We start from the raw sequence: 25,009 nt of genomic DNA on the forward strand, positions 1-25,009 counted from the left end.
ATATACTAAATTTAATATTTCTTCTGTTTCTGATATGCAGGGTTACCATCTGCTGAGACCAAAAAAATCAGCACGCTACTACTGATAATTCGGGGCGGATGCAGGTTTTTTTGAGGGGAGGGAGAGGGGGTATCTAAATACAAATAAACCTAAAAACACTTGTTGTTCGCCTAATGCAGCTTAAAGCAGCTTAATCGCGCTAAGAGCTAAAAAAATGCATATTTTGTTTGAACTCGCAAACTTTTAATTTGCAAGGAGAGGTGTGATGCCTTTTTTTTCATTCCGGGCCAGATAATTCTCAGCACATTAGTATTTTTTAAGACACCGCAATTAAAAATAAGCACAACTCTTAGAAATAAGCACGGTATGGTAACCCTGCTGATGCTCCACTGTGAAAACGGGTTTTAACAGTATTTTGTAAAAGCCTAATTTTATATAAGACAGCTAAACGCTAAATAAAGGATGGGAGCATGGGACAAAGCGCTAATTATATTGAGTTAAAAAAATGCCCGACTTGACACACCCTACTTTTAAAAAAACTGTGGGCCCTTAAAATACAATTCAAGCACAGTCGAGAGCGGTTTAGTTTAGACAAAAAACGCTATATAAAGATTTTTTTGGAAATAAAAACTTGTTGCGTTAGGGCGACTGAAACGCGCTCCGTGTATTCAATTTCACATCACAAAGCAATTCATATTTGTTTTGTTGAAAGAGGATTCTCGACAAAGGCGTTGCAAAAGCTCGGAGTCACCAAGAACAACAGCTTATTAGTCTATTCTGCCATATACCTTTGGGCACTATTTTTGTTCTACAAGGTACCGTCTTGCACAATGCGAAATGAGTATAAACAACCCCCTTCCTAATTGTAGTTTTGCCTATTTTGACTACGTAAATGCAAAATGATGGTTTTGGTAACTTAAGCGACGCAAGTCGATAACATCTTTGTAATACCTCTTCAAACTAAAATTTAAACAACCAAAAAAAAACAGGTAGTCGAACCGGAACTTTATGAACCGGTTTTGGTCCAAATTTTTTTTGTTTAATTTTTTTTGTAACCGAACCTGAAACGTTTTTACTAAGATTTTAAGGAGCCGAACAGGAACTGAACCGAATATTTTGAAAGAACCTGAACCTGTCATAAAAATCGGTTCACTCCAACATGACGTCACAACTCCTGTTTTACACAGTCAAGTTATGCCATGTTAGAAATTTTATTAAAAAAAATGAGTACTGATTAAATAAAACGTTGCTTTTTATTTTTCAGATATTTCAATAATGAGCTGCTTGTTTACGTCACGTAACTCTATATTTATTGCACCCGAACCGGAACTTTATAAACTGGTTTTGAAAATAAATTTAGTCGAACCAGAGCTGAATCGGAACTTTTAAAATGCTCAAAACCGAAACCGGAACTGAACCGGATTCCGAAATAATCCTTGAACTCGAACCGAACCTGAACCGGAAAAGCCAAACGGTTCGACACCCTGAAAAAAACTGTTCTTCATGACCTCACGTTTTGACGAAACTATGCGACGTCACGTTGGGCGTAACTTTGTAATGTCATCTTATAACGTAAGTTCGTGACGTCATGTCTAAAGTGATTTTCATGCCCTACGTGAAAAATATTTTATATCGCGCCTGAACATCAACATATGGTAAAATTTAGCGTTTCGATTACATGCCATTCCTTTCTATATTAAATATTATCCTGTATCTGCAAATAAACAGCGCTTGTGTATATTAATATCGTGTTAATGGATATCGATAGTAAAATAAAATATAAGCATTACAACTAACTTATAGATTTCCGGTAGCTGAAATCGTAGTCTGTCAAAACTTCTTTCTTGAGATTAGCGAGCAAGCCGCCTAGATCCTGGTTTTCCTTTAATTTAGCGGGAAGATTGAGCTCAACTCTTCCCATTTGGCCAGGGGGTGGTCCGGCAAGTTGGCTTGCATCTATTCCGCTGGTGATGTAGTAGTGGTATCTCTAAATAATGATCAAAGTGCTTTTTTCGTCCAACCGCTATCAAGAAAAATGCAGACATACAGCATATAGCATAACACTACTTAACATTTTTAAGGCCACTCTTAACGGAATAAATAACTGGAACAATTTTTTGACATGGTTGGATCACTCATATATAAAAAAAACCTTTATAGTTAGTATAAATGTTTATATAGAAGTCACCACATAAATGATGTGAATTAGAAATAATTTTGTTGTCATTGATATTATATTTATCAAAAAAATGAAGCACCTCTAAATCTTTTTCACTGTATTCTTCCTTTTCACAATCATCTTGTTGTTTGTTTGAATTTATTGCAGATATCTGTTGCATGGGTGACATTGGTCTGCTTGGAGGAAGTTCATCATTGATTGGCTCTGATTCTGTATTCTTAACACCTTGTTGCAACTTTTTGGGCGAGTACAGTAATAAGGAATCATTGCCAGGCCTGCAAAGAAAAAAATAAATGTTTAATATTTGGTTAATTTAAAAGAAATCAAAAGTAAATGCACCAAGACCTGAAATATTATTGTTACCAGTTAAAAAGAAAGTATAATATTTTTTTAAATTCATGCACTGCCATATGAGAAGTAAACATTTGTTTTGCAACAAAAATATTAATTTTATCATTTTTTTCCTTTTATTTACTTGCTTTTAAAACATGTGATAAAGATATAGCAACTTAATATCCCCAATTTATTACCTTGTTTCCTGATAGTTATCAGGTCTAATTTTTTTTCTTGGCGACGTTGGTGCTTTATCTATAAAAACATTCGCAATAAAAAACAAAAACTAGATAATATATCATCTATCAAAAACAACATTACAGTTTGTTTTCCTTGGAGATTTTGGAGGCGATGGGCCACTGGATCTTGCTATGCCGGCATTAAGTGATGTGCGACGAAGTGACCTGTATCTAATTAACAAAAACAATTGTTTTGTGGGCCAATTGCAAACCCTATATATTTTGAACACTAAAAATAAATCTATCATAAAATATTACACTAAAAAGAAATAACGAATATCACAAAACAACATATGGGTATAGAAGTAAACATTCTTTATTTTACTTTAATAAAATGTAAACTACTAAAGCTGATTAAAAGTTTACTTTGCTGGAATATCACGAATTTTAATGTCAGCTGCAGATGGGGTGTAGTTGTTTGCAATAGATTCGCTTGGTGATCGGTGGTGTCTCTGCTCTTTAAATGGGGATAGCAGGGTCCAAGACATTCCTTGCATGATTGGTGGGTGGGTGCTGTTTTTTAGAACAATCTAATAAAAAGGATTTATTGTTGCTCCGAAGCAGCCTATATCAGTCTTTCACAATTGTAAGCTTTGTATCATAATGTGTAATGCCTCCTAACTAAATAATAGCATGAGATCATTGTGGCAAAATTTGCAACAAAAATTACAGATATAAAGTTAAAATACATTTTATATATGTTAAAGTGTATGTTCAACTTTTTGTTTTACCATCACAAGGTTTCTTTTTAGACCACTGTTTGCCATGCTTCAATTTTAAAAGAATTTTAACTATAGTGAGAAAACTTTTCCATGAAAGTAGTTAGAAGAAAGTGGGAAAGATTTATGAAAAAAATGTATAAGATATTGATTATTTATTACTCTCGCTAAGAACCACTGGTTTAAGTACAAACTAAACCTTAGACATATCCTAAATAACCTGTAGAAAAATCTAATACACTGATAACAATTTAATTAATTTTTACTTGATATAATTCAGAATCTTGACTTGTTTGCCCTGGTTGCAAACTAGGAAGGGTAGACAAACCCTGAGATTGGTTGATGCTTCTCCGTGGGGTGGCCATCATCTGCAATTTATTAATAGTGTGCACATTATATTGTATTCAAACAAATAAATTCAATATAATATAACTCAAGGAAAACAACTGTTTTTCTTAAAATGTGAAAATGAGCCCTTCTAACAAATTACCTTAGGTCGTTCCATAGCACTACTATGGCTTGTATTTTCCTTCTGATAAACTCAGTAATGGTGCTATACAAACATTATAGTGCTTTAATTTAACACCTTTATACTTTTGAACCACTATTAGGTAGACTGCTAAAACAATAAATTGTGAAGTAGAACAAATTGTATATGAATTCATCTATTTTAGAAACAAATTAGAAAACCTAAACATCAGGCAAAAATTAAATAATATATACAACTACACACAATTTTAGATAAAACAAAGCAACAAAATCACCTAATGTTCTCTTCATAGGCCGAACTTAAAAAAATCAAGGGCGTTTTTTCAAAATCAGTGTAACATATAGTGGCGAACTCCTCATGTCACAACATAGAAATGACTTACATGCTGATCTCTGTCAGTGAACAATATAATTTGTCCTCGATTATTTATTTGCACTACTGAATGTAAACGTTTAAGTTATACTTGCCGATAAAGTGGTAACATACATAAAAATCTGGCAATCGAAGCGAGCGCGAAATGTTTGTGGTCTACCCGTATTATTTTTAATTGCCTGCAAATTTTTTTACATAGGCTTCGTCGTTGCGATATCTTTAAAGTACTGATCGACAGATTTGTTTTATGTTGGTTGCGATTGGAAGCTTATGCTTTGGTATTGAGCGACCGAGCGTCACAGCCTGTTTTAAGATTTAGGAATTGTTACGTCACACAACGCAATGTGTAAAATGGAATTCGGCAACCTTTTTCTAGACTCGTTACAATGCTAAACCTAAAATGTCTCGGCGGGCCCGTATTAATTTTAACTAACAATTTAAAATGGGTCTAATTAAAATAAGAAAAAGCCGTTCAACTATATTTACAAGTTCGACTTCGTCAAATTCCGTCAAAACGCCCAGCCAGAAATCCAGGGCGTCTAAAACGTTTTGCACACCCACGTTCGGGGCCTATGGCTCTCTTATCCTTATCATAGAAAATGGTATCACATAAATATAATGTTAAAAGTTGGAATTAGAACACATGTATATAAAGTTACAAATTTGTTTCTATAGTCTTGCTTTTAAATTATATATATATTTCAATCGAATCATAACAAAGTTTTCTGATACAAAATATGGTAATACTTCATTTTTTTCTCTTCAGTAAGCGGTTATGTTTTGTGTGGTGTACTTTAAGAAAATCAGGGGGTAATTTAAATGAGGTAAATGGCTATATATAAGTATATAGACATCACTGTATTCAAAACCTAAAATAGCACGCTCTTTCTGTAATATACTGACTAAGTACGTGAGTCTACTAAACCTTGAGTACCATGCGTTATTGTATTGTGCATATCTTCTGAAGCAGAAGCTCTGCAGAAGCAAGTGAAGCGTTGCTATGGAAAAAGCGACACCGTGTGGATAAAATATTATCTAAAATTTAATTAAATTAGAAAGTTTCAATTCTAAATGGATAAGGTGTTGTAACAAGTTTTTAAACATTACATATACAAGTAAACACTATCAATTTAAATAGCATTGTAGAGGTCCCACCGTCTGTATTTGTTATTTACTGTGTTCGTTGTGCGTGTGCTAAATGCCTGGTTAAGTCGTTCTGGCATATTTCCTTTCCCTGCATCCTGCTCGTTGACTGGCCAGTTTTAATCCTCAACGCATTCGCTTTTACTGCAACGTTAGTCGTGTCCTTTCTACTGCAAAACAGTCAACAATGCACGCCTTACTGGCAACACGTGTTTTTACTGCGTTGTAAGCTCTTTTACTGCGTTGTAACTCTTTAAAGCTATGACAGTTTGTTTAGTTTCGATTTAGTGGAGTTCGGATAGCACGGTGGTCATGTCTCACCTGTTGAAATATACAGCATCAATGTAAAAGTACGTTGGTGACACGTTTGTTGTTTGAATATATAATCTTAAAGAACACAAATTTTTCCCATAAATTATTGATAGAAACGTAAAACACATTTGAAACAAATTTCAAAAAGTAGAATAGGAGAAAACATGTTCAACAGTCTCTTAAGAAATCCTAGAAATTTGATCACCTGCTATATTCTCACGGTTTGTCACGAGACATTAAACCAACAAAACATGGTGCAACTTTTATAGAAGCTGTTTGATGACAAATCGCTTGACAATAGTGTTTTCTGCTAATTTTATGTGGTACACCTAGAACATTTTGAGATAATATGTCTACAGAGAGAGTTTAAAGGAGTTAAATTTTATTGCATTTTCAGATCGCGAGATTCGCAAAAGTTCATTATATGACATTTCAAAACGACTTTTAATTGACTCACAATGAAAGGATTTGTTCACTGCTTATCAATCATTATTATAGGCGCTATCGGAATTTCAAATGGAGGTTCCTTGGGTAGGTATCGTGACATATTCTGTTAAATATAATACAAAAAATGTAATAAGATTTACCCAGAGGCCTACAATGTGGACCCTAACAAGATTTCCACGAGCGGTTTATCGGGAGGGGCTTATATGGCAGTACAAATGCACGTCGCACACTCAAAGATTTTCTCCGGAGTCGGAGTTATAGCTGGAGGTAACTTCAATGGACTCGTCTGCATGTAGCCTACTTCGTTCATCTGAAAAAAGGGTCGTGTAAGAAAACTAGCATTTTACATAACTATAAATTTATTAAACATTTTACAAAGTTTAAGGAATTCCTAAACTAGAAAACTTTTATTTTTGAAGTGTGTATAATCAAGACACACATATGCACAAAATTCACAGGTCCCTATTGGTGCGCCCAGAACAACTTCGTTACGGCGACAAACGCTTGCATGGAATCGCCATCGTTGATAATTGTAGACTACCTGCAGCAAATTACTCGCAACACAGCGGCGACTGGTTTCGCAGACCCAGTGAGGTACATGCAGGATGATTATGTGTATCTGTTCAGCGGAACCCTGGATAGCACTGTTGTGCCAGGTTAGACACTGATAACAAGTACACGGCCAGTAAGGCGATATTTATGACATTTATATTTTACCCAGTAAACGCGAGCCGTTCTATTTGTTACAGGTGTCACGGTAAAGGCCGAACAATACTACGCTGGATTTGTTCCAACCGCCAACATTAAGACGGTTTATAACGTGAAGAGTGTACATGGCTTTGTAAGTTTCTAAATCAATGTGTTCCAGAAGGCAATAAAACTGCATTAGTATAAAGGCCCAAATATATCGCTTGTGGAAGAGTTTAAGCTGTACATTTGTGGTTTAGGCGACCAATGGATGCATTTTTAACCGGCTAAACAATCTAAGTAAATATGACAACAGACCCGATCATATTTATTTTGCGGGCTCCGCAAAATGTACTTATAGTTCACCTATATAAAGAACTTCAACACATTTTCTTCTTTAAAGTATAAAATCCGGAACAATCAACAAAGTCCGCTTTCTGTTTTTAATCGTTTCTGCAATCAGTAACTCATCCAATCATAAGTCTAAAATTAAGTGATAACATGAGTTATTTTCAAAAGGTTTAAACAGAGGAAAAAAATGTCGATTTTTTCGAATGTTTTGGCTTTCATATGGAATAAAATTCTTACGAAAAAGTGTATATCGTGTTACCAAGTTTTATAGTTAAATTAAAAAATCAAAATGAAATCATTACTTGAACTATGTAGCTATTGTATAGTAAAATACAAGATCATCACGAAACAAACACTTTGATGTACACGAACATGGATATATATAGAGTATAGACTTTACATAACAGAGTGTTGCTCTTCCAGCAGTGTTATATAATATATCGACGTTTCGACGTGCTATACAGAACGCCTTCATCAGGATACTGACATATCATGTAAAACAGATTCCTTATAAATCGACAAATAACTATTCGTGCGATTACAAACTCGCAACAACGCTCGTTGGTGTAAGAGCGCGCGATAGCTTATCGGCATTAGAACGTTCAATAGCTTATTTTATATAGACTTTATGTGTGTGTTTGTAAAAAAATATATTTTATCATTTTAGCCTACTTTCCAATATGGCGAACCGTGTCACTTGGTAAATGAAGGTACGTACATCAACAAATGTAATTACGACGCTGCCTATGACCTTCTGGAGCACATTCACGGCCCACTACAGGTTTTGACGATCAATGCCATAAATATTTTGTAAAACATGATAAACTTGTTGTAATTTCGATACATTCGCGTAAGTTGTTTTCCAGAAACCAGTCTACCCAATGCAAAACGCACCGGAAGGAAGTATTGTGACCTTTGATCAGCGCGAATTTTTCGGAAATTCCTTATTGGTCGACGTGGGTTTAGCAGATAGCGGATATCTATTTGTTCCCAACAGTTGTGCAGATAAAACCATAGGTCGGTGATACATTTAATATTTGTGTGTAAATAAAAAAGAAAAGGCCAAGCGCAATATGTTTGTCAGGAACCCGTGAACCGAAATAAATATAAACGAACACGTATTTTGTATCGTATCCATATCTATGTCGATTTATCAAGTTTTAATGATTTTTTTACGTTCTTCTCTTACAGCTTGTGCTCTTCATGTTGCATTCCATGGCTGTCATCAAGGTGCAGAATTTCTGCAGGAAACTTACGTAAAAGAAACTGGTTACAACGAGGTTGCCGCTTTGAACGACATTATAGTAATGTACCCGCAGGTTGAAAGCAACGACTTGAAGAACCCGAACGGATGCTTTGATTGGTTCGTTTTGTTACCGTATTTTAGTGGTTTGGAACATTAAGCGAAAGTCATGTTTAAACACAAAACAACTTTTTGCAGGTGGGGCTACACGGGAAGTAATTACGGTACGTTTTGCTTATCTTTAGCTGTTTAAATGGCAGGACAGTTTAAGTTAACCGAAATGTTTACTTCTATGTTTAGCATCCAACCGTGGTGAGCAAGTATCTGCAGTGCGAAGGATGATCGATCGAGTTACAGGAGTTTAATCGCTCTTGACAACAATGCAATGCAGTTCAAATAAACGAAAATAAAGTTGCGTTAATTTTGTGAGGCCTATACATGATTTAAAAAAAACACATTCAATTTATGATAGATTGCAACTGCATGCGGGGTTGTGCAACGTCAACGCAGATATAGCTCTCGTATTTTATTCTTTAACTTAAAAATAACTTGCCAAATGAGCCAAAATGCTTAGATAGCTCAACGGCAAAATAGTTTTACAAAATTAACCCTGGATTAGTTGTTTGGTATCTAAATATATATATTTTTTCTTGTCTAAAAATTCCCTTGCATAAAATTGAGTAGGCTAGGAAGTTACCAAAACGGTTTTTATAACAATGATATAAACGAGTAATTTTAAAGGTATTTACGTTTCAGTAAAGTCATTTTCAACAAATAGTAAGTCAAGTCCCACTTAAATTGCTGCTAGAGTGGTGGCTATTTACGTCGACTGACAGCAAAGTATACTGTGAAGAATACCCAGGTGTGGCCTACTTTATCCCATATAGCGGTCATGAGCAAATGGCGGATCGCGATCTGGATCTTTTCAGCGTTTTGTGCGGATCTTCTAATGAAGTCTTAAAAAAATAAACTTTCTTCAGTATTTTCATGTGAATACCAATTGTGAGTGTTAATGAATTTGTAAAAAATCAAGCATAGAACGAGACTTCCAAATGCTAATCTTTGTGAGCGTTTGAGGATATCAGTAAGCGATAAAAAGCCCCAATTCGATGCTATTGTAAGACCTAAAGTCTAAAACAGGGGTCGGCAACCTACGGCCCGCGGGCCGGATGCGCCCCGCCAATGTAATTCATTCGGACGGCACCTCTTTGACAAACTAGATACGAGTCCATTTCAAATACTTTTTGACTATTTTAACTACGTAAGTGCGAAAACTTTTCCCGCTTCGCGCGAATCATCTTTCTACGTCCGGCTTGTTTTTGTTTTGATGTGGTCTTTTGAACTAGATCAGCGCTTCGTTACCGTTAATGGAAAACGCATTCAAAAATATTGGACATATGTTTTTTAATATTTTGTGTTTTCGGCAATGTAATAAAAACTTGCAAGAAATTTAAAAGAAATGTCGGTATACCTAAAAAAATCGCGCTCGCTTCGCTCGCCACGTGCGCCCTGACTTCGAAAGGTTAACAAATAAACAAGATTAACTACTGAAGTTATGGCGTTTACATAAATATAGCACCATAAAAATTAAAGCGTGTCCCATATGTTTACTATTCGTATTTGGTGGATCATCATGTTGTCAGGTTTGACTGTGGTGGATCATGGCAGAAATCATTCCAACACCCCTGCCATATAGTATGTTCAAAGTGGATCCGTCTCGTTTACTGAATCAAAAAAGGGTTCTAATGAACTTTTTACACTGATTGATTGTTTACAAATTCAGTTTGCCCGAGTCTGGTACCTGGTATTCAATAAAGCTACATGATTCGGCGTCATCAAAATTCTCGGATATGTCGATTTTAGACAACAAACTAATAGCTCTGGTAAAAAACATAGCAAGAGCGCTAAGAAATCAACGAGGCGTGGTAAATTCAGTATAGCGTAACACGGCAGAAGCATTTTTGACGAATCGCAGTCGGTTCCTGCCTTCCAGGGATGTTTGTATAGGTCAGTGGTCGGCAAACTGTGGGCCGCAGAGCCATTTCTATTGGCCCGAGCTATTTTTTATGGTTTTGTTTGATCATTGTGTGCCACGTGACTGATATATAGTGTACATTTATTGTACTAAATTTTAAAAGTTAGTGTGTGTGGCCAAAGGGGTTTAAATCTCTTTGGTGTGGCATAGCTTTGTGACGTCATTATAAAATATCCATGCCCCCGAGCCTACAAAAAATCCTGGATTTTCTCCTGTTTTGGTAGTGGTTTTACTTAATGGACCTTTAATAGCTCTAGAAAGAGTATTATGGGCCGCGAAAAAAGGTATATTTATTTATTAATTGTTTATTTTATTTAGAATATTTATTGTATTAATTTCGGTAATTTCCCTTTATAATTTTTTTAAATGTATGCAAAAAACAAAACAGATTGCATTCCACCATTAGTAGCCGCCAAATTTAGGCTTTTTTGTCGAACTCTCCGAATTTGTGTGATGAACTTGCCAGAAATTACTGCTTTGTTATTGTAAATTCACTAGGCCGCTATATTTAACGCCAAATGACGTCACTGCCAGGGTTTAGGGCAACATTTTGAGGATTTTGGGCGGTAATGGACTGGAATGCCATCGGGTTTAAAGGGTGGTATGTCCATGAATTTTTGTTTTCCAAGTTTGCTGACAAAACTGTGTTGTACCAGTGTTAGCGCAGATGGATATGAAATTGACAACCTAATTTCATGCGAAAATCATATTAGAGGAAAGGTAAGTTGTTATTCATTTGGATTAAGTTTTATATGGTAGAGTACTTTTAACCAACTGTAAAGTAATGCCATACCTACAAGTTATGTTCACAGTTTTACCCAGTGGTGTGTCAACCACTGACTTTGTGCATAACTTAGTTTTAGGCGGGATCTTACATGGAGTGTGTAATCAAACTTATTAATTCGGATGTAAATACTATTAAATTCAATAGAGAAATAGAAATTTAGGGATGTACTCCCAAGGTGTTTTATGCCATACTTTCCACAGTGTTGAATAATTCGATTTTAACGTACAAATTTGATGTGCAAAAATGTTGAGTGTGCACCCGCCACATAAGTAGAATCTGCCAGTAGTTTAACAGACTAAATTAGAGTTAGGGTGTGCTAAAAAATCCCCAGATTGTAAAGTTTGTTTTACACGTTGCCATATAGTTTGTGGTTATACCATGCCTTTATTATAATGGCATGTATTTTTTTATTTTAATTTTCTTTATCATAACTGAAAACAAAAAGACTATGCATTTGAATTATATATATGTAAATATAACTAGTTTTAGCTACACGATTAGAATAAAAGCTAATATCGAGGAAGAAGGCAGCCTTTTTTTAAGTAAAATAAATCTGTTCTTTTCAAAGAATGTTGAAATTAAATATTTTAAAAAAGGGATTATTAATTCCACAATCGTTTATTGTGAAAAATATTATGTTTTTAGGGATTTCAAGCCGAGAGGTTTACAAGAGTTCCTATTTTCCTTTCTGTTGAATTTCCTGCACCCATTCAACTGGAAAAGATTATATTACAACCCTGGATTAGACAGCAATGTGCCAAAGACATTAGAATTTTTTCATCACACAACCAAATGTACAGTATATCATTTGTAATAAATTAGTTTAAACAGTTATATATATATATTTTTGTTTCAGACAAAGCAAAAATGACATTAAAGAATATATGGGTCAATTTCACATTAATGCTGGCCGAGCTATATTATCCAGCATGACAACCGTAAAGTTTATTAATCATGACTATATCAAACACAATTTGCTAAAGGATTCTCAGAATGTGGATAATACACAAGTTCTAACAGTTAATATGAATGGCAAGTTCAAGAAAGTTACTGGTATCAAGATTGGCATATACCAAATGTTAAAAGGCTCTGTACCATCAATACGATCACTGGCTATTTGGGGCAGTCCATCTTTTTCTTCTAGCAGAATATTAAGAACAACAATGATTGACAAATGGTTTTCAATATGCAGTACCACCGAATCTGTGAATCCAGGTAGTACAACTGCTTGTTCAACAAGTAGGGATTGCTCTAAAACCACTGTTTATTTATGCAAAGAAGAGAAGGATACAAAAAAATATGTAACGCAACCAAATGCTATTCCAGAAGAATTTACTGATCCACTTATGTTTTCATTAATGAAAAATCCTGTTTTATTGCCAAGTGGCTACACAATTGACCAACGAACTTTAGACAAGCACATCTTAACACAAGCTGAATGGGCACGGCCACCATCCGACCCCTTCACAGGTGTGGCTTTCACAGAAAGTCAAAAACCTGTCACAAACGTTCAGCTGAAATTAAAACTTGATCAATATACAATGTCAACCTCGCAAAAACCTTCAATCGTCAAAGAACCTGACGTGATTGTTCAACAATCAAATCCTGCGGCGCAGGCAATAAAGCGATCAGCTCTCTTCGGAGTAAAACAAGAAAGCAAAAAGATCAAAGTTGATGAAACTGCCGTGAACAAGTCAAGCGGCTTAACTGACATGCAGGATAGCCTTGAATGTTCTTTACGGGCAGCAAGGGGTCGAACCCGCAATTTCCGACCTATTCATTTGGAGGCAAACAACAACGTTGACGATAAAAGTCTCGTCTGTGGCGCTTGTAATGTGTTTCTCACTTCCTTAGTCGTCCATTATTCTTTGCCCTGCAAACACAAGTTGTGCAGGTCGTGCTGTGTGCAAGCTCAAAATCGAGACACTGCAAAGAGAAAAACCTGTCCCGTATGCAGCACTGACTATGTCAATAGCCAAGTCACTCGAACTCACATCTAGCTAGTATAAATATCCCTAAATCGCCTAACTTTCATAGTTGATTAACAGAATTTCTTAAATGTTTTCAACGTAATTCTTCGGAATAGTATTGCAGGTATTTTTTACAAACTTTCATTATACGAAAAAAAACGCAGCGTTTTTTTGTTTATGCATTGAGATAAAGGGTAAACTTGTTCTGCGTGTTTTCTTTGTTTATAGCATTTTTTAGTGAGCGATGAGCGTGATTTAAATAATTTCGTTTTGCCAATCCCAATCCCCGACTGATTAATTTAAACACTTTGGATGGGCTTGGAGGTATTTCGAACCATTCAGCATAACCTTCAAACCACCTAGTGTTCGAATCCTCCCAAAATGTTGCTGGTCTAGATGAAGACTTTGTAAGGTAGATCATTTTCTAAAGAAGTTTAAGTTTGAAGACACCGGTAGCTTTTCAAACACTTTGCCAGCTAGCGTAAGCTCATAAATGAGGTCCTTGCCACATCTGATAGGAGGGCCTAAAGTCGTCCCAATAATAAACATAATGAAACGCGATAAACAATATAGCTTTTTTTTTAACTTTGGTTGATGTGCGACAAATATATTGCACTAAGGCGTAAAGAACGGGACCACCAATATAGCATAACGAAAAGTGAAATTCCATTAGCTTGTTAAACTTGCAATGTCCTTTAATATTTGTCGTGCAGTTATTTCGGGTACACGTGACACCGTAATGAGGTGTCGGTTACTCTTGCGTGACGACTCGTAATGCTTCTTCAACTCGTTCATGGCTTCGTCTTCCAACTAAAATAATGCGCAAAATGTTACATCATCAGTAAACAAAAAGCGGTTCGCCGGTAGAGCGTGTTTTTTTTCTAGGGTAAATTAAACTGCAGCGAGTATTGCTAGGAAAGGTATTTTCTTCTTCATGTTGCTTGTCTTGTTTAAAGAGTGGTCCGCTATACTTTAAATTGTGCAACGCGTAAAATCCGATACGCTTACTACTAACCTGTATCAAAGCGAGTGGCTTCTTGCGCAATCTGTCTGCTTGCTCTCGATCCAATTGCTCGCTTTGCACGATGTCAATGAACGAAGGTGCGGCGGAATCGTTGCTTGGAGCAACTGTGTGAGAAGCACGGTTCGACTTTCCGGCGTGAGGCACAGATGAGGCAATCGGCATACGTTGCCAAGGACTGCTAAGTTTGGAAATAAATAAAAAAAAAAAAAAACGATTTTAGGGCAGCTGGCGACGGGAAAGTCCAGAACTTATCTAATTCGATCTGGACGTAAATACTTACAAACCCCATTTTGATAAACAAATTACCCAACGACATAAAATATTTATTTCTGTAAAGTTAATGTCCACCTTTCTTTGTGTATTATCTCTGTTAGGCAACGTCAAATAGGTAATACCATAGTATTCTCGATTAGTATAACACAGTTACTATCACTTCAAAGCCGGATATAAAATCGCATACGTCATTTTTTGTTGAGTAACCATCATACGATGTTTAGTATTAACTTATTAGTTATCAGGGTTTAACCAACATTAAGCGCAATATTTCCAAAACACACCTTGAAAAAGATGGGGAATTATTCGTTTCAGGAGATTTGATCGGAGATGGGGGTAAAACTTGGCGTTCTTCTCTCGGTGCCTCCCAAATGGGAATGGCTTGAGACGGCGGAGACCTTTAAACAAACATAAAATATTTAGTAAGTTGCAGCAGCACGCATTTAACACTATTTATATCTGTACACTCTGGGTGGTGTAAAGCGGCACTTTTATGTTTATATAGATTAGGATTAAACCACCCAGGTTAAAGCTGGTTCCTACAAAGCAGCGACCTTTTAACAACGCCCCATGCGTTTGGTGTCTCTACTGGTGGCGACATCGGTGCCTCCTGCCTTGCCTTGCTCGCCTTTTCTTCCATTTCACGCAAACGCCTTCGATCCTTTTGCGAAAGCTTTTTCGGTTTTGCAGCTGCTGTTAATGGGGTTCCAGAATTTCCCTTTGGCGTAACTGCGACTACCGCTGGTTTGTCAGGTCCCCGCGCATTGCTCGCTAGGGTGGGAAAATCGTTCGAGTATACAGCAGTTTTACGAGCGATGGAGCTTGTCGCCTGCTTTGCTACAGGCGAAATTCGAGTGGGTTTGATCCAACCTTCCTCGTTTGACTTTTGTCGACTTGGCGCCTTTCTTGTTTCGGGAACGACAGGCACCGCTGCCTGTTTCTTTGGCTCCGGTACATCGCTAGAGACGACGATTGAATCGCCACCAGACGAGTTGCAGAGCATCTTTTCAAACACCTCGTTCTCCCCGCTCGAAGAAAACTTATTGAGAAGGTCGGATATCATGACCCCAAGTGATCTTCTCGCACCGCTCTTGCGCCGCCTATCGGAATTCGAAAACGAGGCGGACTTTTTGCGGCGCGGCGACGTGTTTAAGCGACTTGGGGTTGTTTGGTTTTGCTGCTCCTTAAGATCCAGAGGGGATCCGCTCATCTCCAGGACGACGTCCGGGTAGAGCGGGATGTTGTCAATACAGGGACCACCCAGTGGCGGGTTCATGACTCGAGTGTACACGTGTCGAATGTTGGACCTGGGTAGTACACAATTATATAAGCTGGTATTAAAAGAGTTTTACATGCCATGGTATGCCACATAAGCTTAACAACTCACAATTTGAAATTTGCTGAAGTTAACTGTGAAACTTGTTGTATTAATAATAACAAACCATGGAACGCTTTAACTTTGTTAATTGCGGTTGAACAAGACTGATGGAACTTCTTTCGGCAGGATGCTTCTCAAATTAAATTACTAAATAAATTAGCTTTTAGTTTTTTGTATTTTGAGATATGTGGTATAAAGTTCGATGATCCACTAACTCAAGACTTCCCAAACTTTTTATTTTTGGACGACTTTTTAAATTAACAAACGAAGAGTGAGTCTATATAAACACTTTGTGTGAAATTTAGGTAGCCGCAATACGACCCCTAAAACTTGTCGCGCGAACCCCAACAAGGTCTTGGAACTTGGAAGCCAAGCATTATTACTAAAGTTTACAAAAAACGTTATGACCTTTCCTAAACTTGTACGCAAACGTAGTGCGATGAAGCATGTTTGCTGGGTAGTGGTAATATAAATTAAAGGATTTTGGTTTACAACTTTTTTTATTATTAAGCAAGAAGACCTTTATTTAAGTTTTTTGTGTGCACATATTTAATGTCTACCTCTTTAAACTATACCCGATGCCAAACGATAGTATGGGTAATTCGAAGACCAAGAACCAAGGTGGTATAGGTTTGATTATTTTTTGTATTATCGCCATGTTTTTGCGATTCAATGTAGAGTTTTCACTTTAGAAGATAATATTCTAAGAAAGCATTACATGGAAATCGAACATGAATTTCCTAACCGAAAAAAATCGGCCTAATATCATGGAAATTAATCAATTTGGCCAATTTTGCTTACAACTTTTGCTAATTACGTCATTTGCTGTTGGGTCGGATTGCGGCAAAAAAGAACTGGCATCGGAATAAAATAGCAAGTGTCGGACATGCTTACCTGTAAACATCCTCGAGTTCTTGTAACACGTCCGTCTCGGCCGCGTGGAAGGAGGGCGTGTGGAATAGGGCCGGCAGGTTTTGGCAAGTGAACTGCAGGCAGGACTCGAACAGCTGGCCACTGTTGAACGCTTGCGCCACTTCGATCACCGACACCACGTTCTTGAGCGTTAGAAGCGGTACGATCTGCCGTTAAATTGCGCGCTTTGTTGTTTCACTTTACAATGCACTTTTGCGTCAAAACAAGAGCAACGGACAAACCAAAGGTAATCATAACCAGTTTCACAAAACAGATCATTTTCTAGTGTTTAAAGCAGCGGTTCCCAAACTGGGGTCCTTGCAACAGTTTCAGAGGGTCCGCAAGGAGAGTTAGTTTTTAATTTTTTAAAAATTAGAATTAGACTATGTTTTGTTATGTTTTATTATTCGATAATATAGCGTGTTTGTTGCTGTCTCTTGTGACATCATAAAGCATCTATGAGGCTGAATTACCTGCTATCAACGAATTGTTTGCGACTGCACCAGTGTACTACAAGAAACATGGGTCAACTGACCCTTGAATTTTTATAGGGCCGCGAAATATCAAAATAATTGCAAAGGGTCCGCCAGGCAAAATTTTGGGAACCGCTGGTTTAGAGGGAATATAATGAAAACTAGTATTTGCAGCAGTGTTGTCAAACATTGGGGTTCTGGTGCAATAAGAAACAAAACGTGCACGGCAGTAGGTAAATTTAAAGTTTCTCAAGGACAGCGTTTACCCAAATCTTGTATGCTTGCTTTCAGGTATGAGTAATATGAATATCATATTTTTCCTAATTTAGAAAAAGTTTCACGGCACACTTAGGAGTCTTTCGGGGCACCTTGGTCTGGTGTGCCATGGCACTCAGTTTTTAGAAACACTGATATAGATGGATTATAGCGTTTAAATGTATGCCATGCAGCACGTTTTATTTACAAGGCCGACTTTGTTATCATCCCGAAAGGCTTTACCATGTTTGTATGTCTCGAACTATTAAATAAAAAAAATTGGAATGTTGCAATCTCGTGTCGCTCTGTAGTTCTATCCGTTCGCCTGGGATAGCAAAAAACTTGCGCGAAAGAGTAACCTGAACTTCGGTGACTTGCTTGAGTCTGTCCATGAGCAGCAGATCGGCTGCTGCCATAATTTCGCATAAGCTCTCGATGGTGGAGGCGCCCATCAGAGAAGTTTCCGAGTCCGTGTAAGCAAAGTCGAGAACGTACCGGAAAATATCAGATGGAACAGAAACCTGGACAAATGGTATTATTTTTGTAAAGCGTAATTACTTAAAAAATTACTTGGGAAGTATTTGGTGAAAAACAAAAATATTCCAATGCAACTGCTTGATACGCCTAAAATCGTTATCGGAACAAGGTTACAATAAATTAAACAGTTTAAAACTTCGGCTTGCTAACCGATCGATGTATAAACTCTTAAAAAACAAGGCACTAATACCTTAAGCTGGGCAAGCACCCCGACTTCGCTGGTTGACGATTCCATCCAAGGCGAAAATAGCATTCCTTGAAAATACGGGATGCGCGACGACAGGACGCATTTGTGGGCTTGGAACGACACGCTGTCGTCGCAAAGCACTTCGCAGTCGAACAAGCGTCTATCCAAAGTGCGATTGAGGATGCACTCCCGGCACCTCGAGGAGGCTATATTTCCATCGACGATTTGTAAGCCATCAAAAAGCTCTTTCGCTCCATAGACAACAAATCGCGCGGCTGTTTTCTCCAGAAGCTCGATTCCCTTTATTTGAGTGTCTCTCGATTTGCCGGAAGACGATTGTTTTCGACGCGGTTCGGTCGTCAATGAATCTTTGCCGTTCGCCTTTACGCTGGCGGTGAAAACGACTGGATGTCCGATATCCGAAAAAGTATCGTCTATCTTTTGTCCTGGCTTAAACATCTCACAGGTTCCGCCGTAGATTAGCTGAAGGACATTGTCCACCAGCTTCGGATAAGCGTTTTCTATTATTACTTCAGTTGTACGACTATCGGTCGCGGCAGCGTCTCCGTCCAAAAGCAACTTTTTGAAAAGTTGCGAGCGCGCGGCCAGCACATACGCGTGACACGGATACGTGACGTCACACTTTCCGTTTCTCCGCACCCGTATGATGACGTCACACATGGAGTCCTGGTGGGAGTTGCTGTATAACAAGGCGAGGTGGTCGGCGAGACGGGCAGCGTTCACCAGAGGAACCTATTAACAGATAGGGTGGATTTTTAGTGTGATAAAATGATGAGAGTCATGAATTAGTATAAATTTCAGCAATGTCGCATATATATTTTCAAGGATTGCACAATGAGCCGATTTGAAATGGTAGATATAACATAGAACGACGTGATTCACGTGACAATGTGTTTAGCAGCACGGAAAAGCTTAACTGTCACAGTAGAGGTTAGGTCGTACAATGTGGGTTTCAGTGGCGAACTCCATTGAGGCAATTCACCTGTGTTAAAAAGTTTCTTGGGTCCGACTGCAAAATTGCACTGTTTCTCGCCTTTGGGCCAAGAGCGACCGAATGAGTGCGAAAAGCACAAGGCACTTGCTCCAGCTGAAACGTTTGAATCGAGTCCGATTCGAAAAGCTCAAGGGCGCTTGAAAACTCCTATTATAATGTCAAGAGTTTAAAGCAGGATAAATGGGTAAAGATACAACGATTGACTGTGTAAATGCGGTAAGCATATTTTAAAGTAACAAAGTTTACCCGCTTTTGTGAAGATTTTTTTGTACTTTTGCCAGGACGCCATGATTCAAAAGGCCCAAGGTGGGCTGTTCCGTCCACTGATGCACATAACACCGTATTTCCGTTTTTACTTATCGCAATGTTACTCAGCCATCGTACCTTTATACGTAAGTAGGGTTATTTTAAATTTAAACCATTTTTACTTTATCTATTTTAAGTATTATTTATTTTAATTTGCTTACATTTGAACTAAATTGACATCTGTCCACCGTTGAATGGGAGAGACTCCAGGACAATAGCTCCCCAGAATCTTTAAGAATCAAGACTTTGCAATCCTTTTCCTTATTTTCCTCTTTGCTTTTACCAGCTCTCAGCTTTTGAAAGTATGAAACCTGTTGCAGAAAAACACACAACTTGAAGTCAAAATGCAAAATTTAAAAAATTGAATAAAATCAAAATGTGCAAATAATTCAGCGTTTCGCATAAATCAGTGATAAGGCTCATACGGTATTACAAACTGATGTAATTTTGACAATTAAAACACGAGTTCGTTTCTGTTAAGAGTACAAGAAGAATACATTTTGCACAACTATTTGACTGTAACTTACTCACCAAACCAGTGTTTGTATTATACAGGTTTTATCATGAATAAGTTGATCCCTACTAATAAATATACCTTGTTTAAAACTGTTTCATCTAAACTTCCACCACCAGTCAGCACCTTTCGAATGTCCATGTGTTTGGAAATTATTTTTCTGACTGTGTATTGGTAAAGCAGGTAAACCGAGCCCTGTAAAACCAAAATAGTTTGACGTATGTTTACAATAACAAATGGAACTGCTTGTTTTATGTGATGGACAAACCTGAGATGTAGAAACAACAATTGCAGCATCACTTGAATCCACCAATGCTATTTTGGCATCTTCTTTATAAATGGCAGAAACTTGGCGAGGCTGGATAATAAACGTGTCTCCTTTTGCATGACCTAAATAAAAGCAAGCAGTAAAGTTGTTAAATTTGCGCCTAATACAAAATAGAAGATTAAATATATCACACCTTTTCATGAATACCTTTTGTTTACAGTAAACTATAAAGGTACTAATATAGATTTACCAAGCTGTCCAGCATTTGTTCCAAAGGTGTAAAGAGAGGTATTTGTCCACACTGCAGTATGACACATTCCTACGCTGCATCCGACAATAGTCTTGTCACGTAGATACATTACTCTGCAGGGCAGAAGCTGCTTTTCAGGTGGTGGGTTAACACCCAATACTCGAGAATGGTTCATGCCACAAGTAAACACCTACAACAATGATGAAAGTTTACTACACATTCGTATAGTATGGGTTGTATTCAGCGTGGAAACGAATATCAAAACAGCATACTTTGATTATTTCAAGTAAATTTGTATTCATTTTCATAATGGTGAAGAAGGCACTGGTAAAGCAAAACATTTAAAATTTACCACCTAATCTTGTATGGGCATTGATATTCATCCTACATCAAGATTCACTAAGGTGTTTATCATATTTTTATTTTGGTTAATCAAAAAGTAAGAAATTTTATTATCTCCTTGTTTAAACCACGAAATCTATTTTTGTGTAAGTGCACCTAAAAATACTAATTAATTAGATATATTGCAAAAAACTTTTTAAATGCAGAGGTTACCTGTCCATCTTTCATAACCAATACAGAATGATCAATTGCTGCTGAAACACTAATGACACTTTCTAGCAAGTTGATTCTTTGAGGGCTGAAATGAACCTCTTCATCGCCTGTACAAAGTCTACCTCCTCTTCCATTGCCGCAAGAAAACACACTTCCACCATGAGTCAAGATTAATGTGTGGTACTTGCATAACACAATCTATAATAGTGTAGGCGGAAGCTTAATCTTTGAAACAATTCTGTTAAGTCCGAGTGTAAAAATGTAGATCTGAAAATGCTAACCGAAAAGGTTATTTATTTTGGCTGCTGTGTTTTGATTTTTTAATACACTTTGTCTGGGTAATACCAAGCCAGTGGCATGAAACTAACATGTTCTTGAAGTTATACAATGCCTGCATGACCAATTATTTAATGTTATTAAAAAAATAAACACCTAGAAAATATGTGAAAACATAATTAAAACATAATGTTTCTATTTGTTTTCCAGAATTAGATAAGCATTAAATATCCAATCTTTAAATACACATGTGCTTGCCATTAGTTCAAATTATTTTTTTCATATTAAAAAAAGAAAAAAAATTTGGTGCTATAAGCAATTACCCATTAGATTTGAAAGCATGCTAAAACTAAACAAAACAAAACATTTTAGATGGCCTTAAGGTAAACATTTTTCTTTCTTAACAAAACAAAAGATTTACCTGTTTCACTGAAATTTTTTTTCGTGCAAAAAATTCCACAAGTTCTGGCATTTGTTTTGAACGCTGATTTCCGTGAGCAAGCGTCATATTGTCATTTACACCCCAAGTGTAAAGCTCTGTTGGATCTGAAGGCCTCAGATCATTCCAACTAGTAACATACAATTCTATGCTCAATTACATACAATTCTATGTCAATATTCGGCAAAAGGTTTAAATTAACGTTTTGCTGATATTCAAGATATAAAAATTTTACCTTTATCCCAAAGTTTTTAAGTTCACAAACTGCTATACTATTTAAATATATATAGATATAAGCAAAATCTAACCTTTCAGTAGATATATTGGAATTTCTGTTTAAACAAGGCTCATGATACCATGGTGTTACATCTTTAATCATCAAATCGAGCACATTACAGCCATCTTTATCCTTAATCCACATATTGGCATTGTGCTGGACAAAATATGAAATAAGAAGGGGTTATTCTCCATTGAGACCAGCACCACAATTTAACATACCTGCATAAGAATAACAGCACAACCAACCCGGCCATAGTACATAGCCCTATGCAGTGGAGTCCAACCAGATTCTGCATCTTTAACATCAATATTTCCTTTGGAAGTTTCTAAAATCCAGTCAAGAACATCAGTTTTTCCACATGAGACAGCAATATGGATTGGATACCTTCCTATGTCATCTGGTCGATGTAAAGCAGTCAAACAATGTGCTTTCACATATTCTGCAAAAAAATAAAAGAACTAAAAAATATGGAGTTAACATTTGTATAAATGCATTCTAACATGCCAACCATTCAGGCATTTCAAATGATATGGAATGTAAAGTTTTGATAGCTTATGATTTTGAATTGTACAAATACTAATCTTCTGTGTTACATTTTTGCTTTCATTGATAAATATTGTATATTTTTAAATATGAAATTTTGGCTCTGGTCTAGAATTCTACCATAACACACATTATTATTTGGGTTAGCGTGCTAGTTAGTGTTTGGGTTGGGGTAGGTCAAGTATTAATATTAAATAATGCAGTGATTGCAGAGATTTAATAATTGTTTCAAGGCTGAGATAGAATGCTAGAACCGCACCAAAATTTTTAACATATTACGTACTACATTTTAACCAATCTGCATTCTGTGGCAGGTTTAACTCTAAAAAATATTTTACAGCTATTTTTGTGAACTTGTGAATTGTAAAGCAGTCAGACAATGTGCTTTCACATATTCTGCAAAAAAATAAAAGAACTAAAAAATATGGAGTTAACATTTGTATAAATGCATTCTAACATGCCAACCATTTAGGCATTTCAAATGATATGGAATGTAAAGTTTTGATAGCTTACGATTTTGAATTGTACAAATACTAATCTTCTGTGTTACATTTTTGCTTTCATTGATAAATATTGTATATTTTTAAATATGAAATTTGGGCTCTGGTCTAGAATTCTACCATAACACACATTATTATTTGGCTTAGCGTGCTGATTAGTGTTTGGGTTGGGGTAGGTCAAGTATTAATATTAAATAATGCAGTGATTGCAGAGATTTAATAATTGTTTCAAGGCTGAGATAGAATGCTAGACCAGCACCAAAATTTCTAACACATTACGTACTACATCTTAACCAATTTGCATTCTGTGGCAGGTTTAACTCTAAAAAATATTTTACAACTATTTTTGTGAACTCTTGAATTACTAACACAGTTAAATTTTGGGGAAAATTACATGATTTGTATTAGTGGTTGAGTTATGAAAGGATTTTAAATCTCAGGTATGCATAAAAGCTTAATTGCACACATATAAAAATACCTTGCTGCACTGCGCACTATAGAACTTAACATAAAATATCATATTTATGCAAACTGGCAATTTTGGGATTAAATAAACCTCATGCAAAATCTTTTTATTTTTTACTTGTGGCTATATACATTTTTGGCGCTCTTTCACTATTGTACGTGAAAAGTTATGCAAAAAAAATAATAATAATACCGCATACCACAACGCATATTGTTTGGGTTAGGGTTAGCGTTTGGGTGAGGGTGGGTCAAGTAATATTATGTTTATTATTAATAATAACTTGACCCACCCTCAACCAAATGCTAACCTGCACCCTAACCCAAACAATATGTGTTGTGGTATGCGGCATTTGAAGAAAAATTTTTTTTTATTAATTTTTACGTACAATAGTGAAAGAGCGCCAAATTTTTCAAGAATGATTTTATACCAGGGCTGCGGAGTCGATTAAAAATAACCCAACTTTGACTCCAGCACAACACCACAACCTTGCTTTATACTATAATCATATAATTAGTTGATTCCATTGTATAAGTAAGTATTTACGTGATCTATTTAGCATTTATATAAACCGCACTACAACTATTTAATTAACCAAAACCTTTAACTTGATGAACAGTTCCACGAATAATTACTGAATTGAGGTCCACGACACATCCCACATAGTTACAATTGATCATACAACGGTCTTCATCAAAATACATTGTAAAACGTATAGAAGAAGGGCAAACAAAATTTGTGCGCCACGATAATGTTGTATTGTTTTGCTGAACCGGCTTCGTTACTCGAGCGAGACGATTATTAGTCTGCAAAAACACCTGAAAATAATGACTAAACAAAAAGTTAATCACGCGGGTATAAATCAAATTAATATAGAAGATTACCAATGTTGTTTGATCGTTATATTAGAATCGCTACACGGATGTATGACGATTAACAAACGTATTACTTCGCCCCGTTATTTGTCGTGCTAAAATAAAATACAGAAGTAACACATTAAAACGTACTCTGTAAATTAAAACTCCTATGAAGCGCCAATCTTTAAACAATCAATTCACTGGGAGACTTCAAAAAATTGTTCCCTTGAAAACACTCTTAGTTTTGTACATTATAGAATTTAAGTTGAATCAATATGATAGCCATTTTTAAGTTGAATCAACATGTATTAAATCAATATGATAGCCATTGAGTTAAGACAAAGATGCTCGCCCCAATGTTCTGAAAATTTTCCATTAGACTACCTAGTACCTAGGC

At 36.4% G+C, this 25,009-nt stretch overlaps 3 protein-coding genes across 4 annotated transcripts in view; 1 reads left to right on the plus strand and 2 right to left on the minus strand.

Moving 5' to 3' along the window:
• Positions 1-3,847, minus strand: part of LOC146160654 (dynein axonemal heavy chain 3-like) — a 50,781-nt gene extending 46,934 nt beyond the window's left edge. Inside the window, exons 1-6 of the mRNA XM_083383528.1 lie at positions 3,737-3,847; positions 3,118-3,281; positions 2,834-2,922; positions 2,710-2,767; positions 2,259-2,454; positions 1,798-1,987 (exon numbers count right to left, since the gene is read on the minus strand). Coding sequence (XP_083239654.1) covers positions 1,798-1,987; positions 2,259-2,454; positions 2,710-2,767; positions 2,834-2,922; positions 3,118-3,281; positions 3,737-3,838 — 799 coding nt within the window. The 5' untranslated portion in view covers positions 3,839-3,847. The remainder of the gene's footprint in view (positions 1-1,797; positions 1,988-2,258; positions 2,455-2,709; positions 2,768-2,833; positions 2,923-3,117; positions 3,282-3,736) is intronic.
• Positions 3,848-11,088: 7,241 nt separating this feature from the next.
• Positions 11,089-14,170, plus strand: LOC146160658 (RING finger protein 37-like). Of its 2 annotated transcripts, XM_083383931.1 has the most exons (4): positions 11,089-11,270; positions 11,983-12,131; positions 12,194-12,552; positions 12,616-14,170. In XM_083383931.1, exons 1-4 carry the CDS (start codon positions 11,130-11,132, stop codon positions 13,335-13,337), a joined length of 1,371 nt encoding a protein of 456 aa, XP_083240057.1. In that variant the 5' UTR covers positions 11,089-11,129; the 3' UTR covers positions 13,338-14,170. The 2 variants fall into 2 exon arrangements, with proteins under 2 accessions (XP_083240057.1, XP_083240056.1); XM_083383930.1 differs by having other exon boundaries at positions 12,194-14,170.
• Positions 13,903-24,459, minus strand: LOC146160659 (inhibitor of Bruton tyrosine kinase-like). Its single transcript, XM_083384988.1, has 18 exons — positions 24,357-24,459; positions 22,468-22,688; positions 22,278-22,402; positions 21,952-22,099; positions 21,255-21,452; positions 20,700-20,889; positions 20,450-20,571; positions 20,251-20,376; positions 19,829-19,960; positions 19,608-19,745; positions 19,350-19,508; positions 18,350-19,099; positions 17,982-18,143; positions 16,877-17,061; positions 15,159-15,911; positions 14,889-15,002; positions 14,323-14,509; positions 13,903-14,117 (listed from the first exon to the last, which is right to left on the minus strand). Exons 1-18 carry the CDS (start codon positions 24,457-24,459, stop codon positions 13,977-13,979), a joined length of 3,954 nt encoding a protein of 1,317 aa, XP_083241114.1. The 3' UTR covers positions 13,903-13,976.
• Positions 24,460-25,009: the final 550 nt, after the last annotated feature.

This window comes from Ascidiella aspersa, chromosome 3, assembly GCF_963924565.1.
Source record: "Ascidiella aspersa chromosome 3, kaAscAspe10.2, whole genome shotgun sequence".
In the NCBI taxonomy this organism is placed as follows: domain Eukaryota; kingdom Metazoa; phylum Chordata; class Ascidiacea; order Phlebobranchia; family Ascidiidae; genus Ascidiella; species Ascidiella aspersa.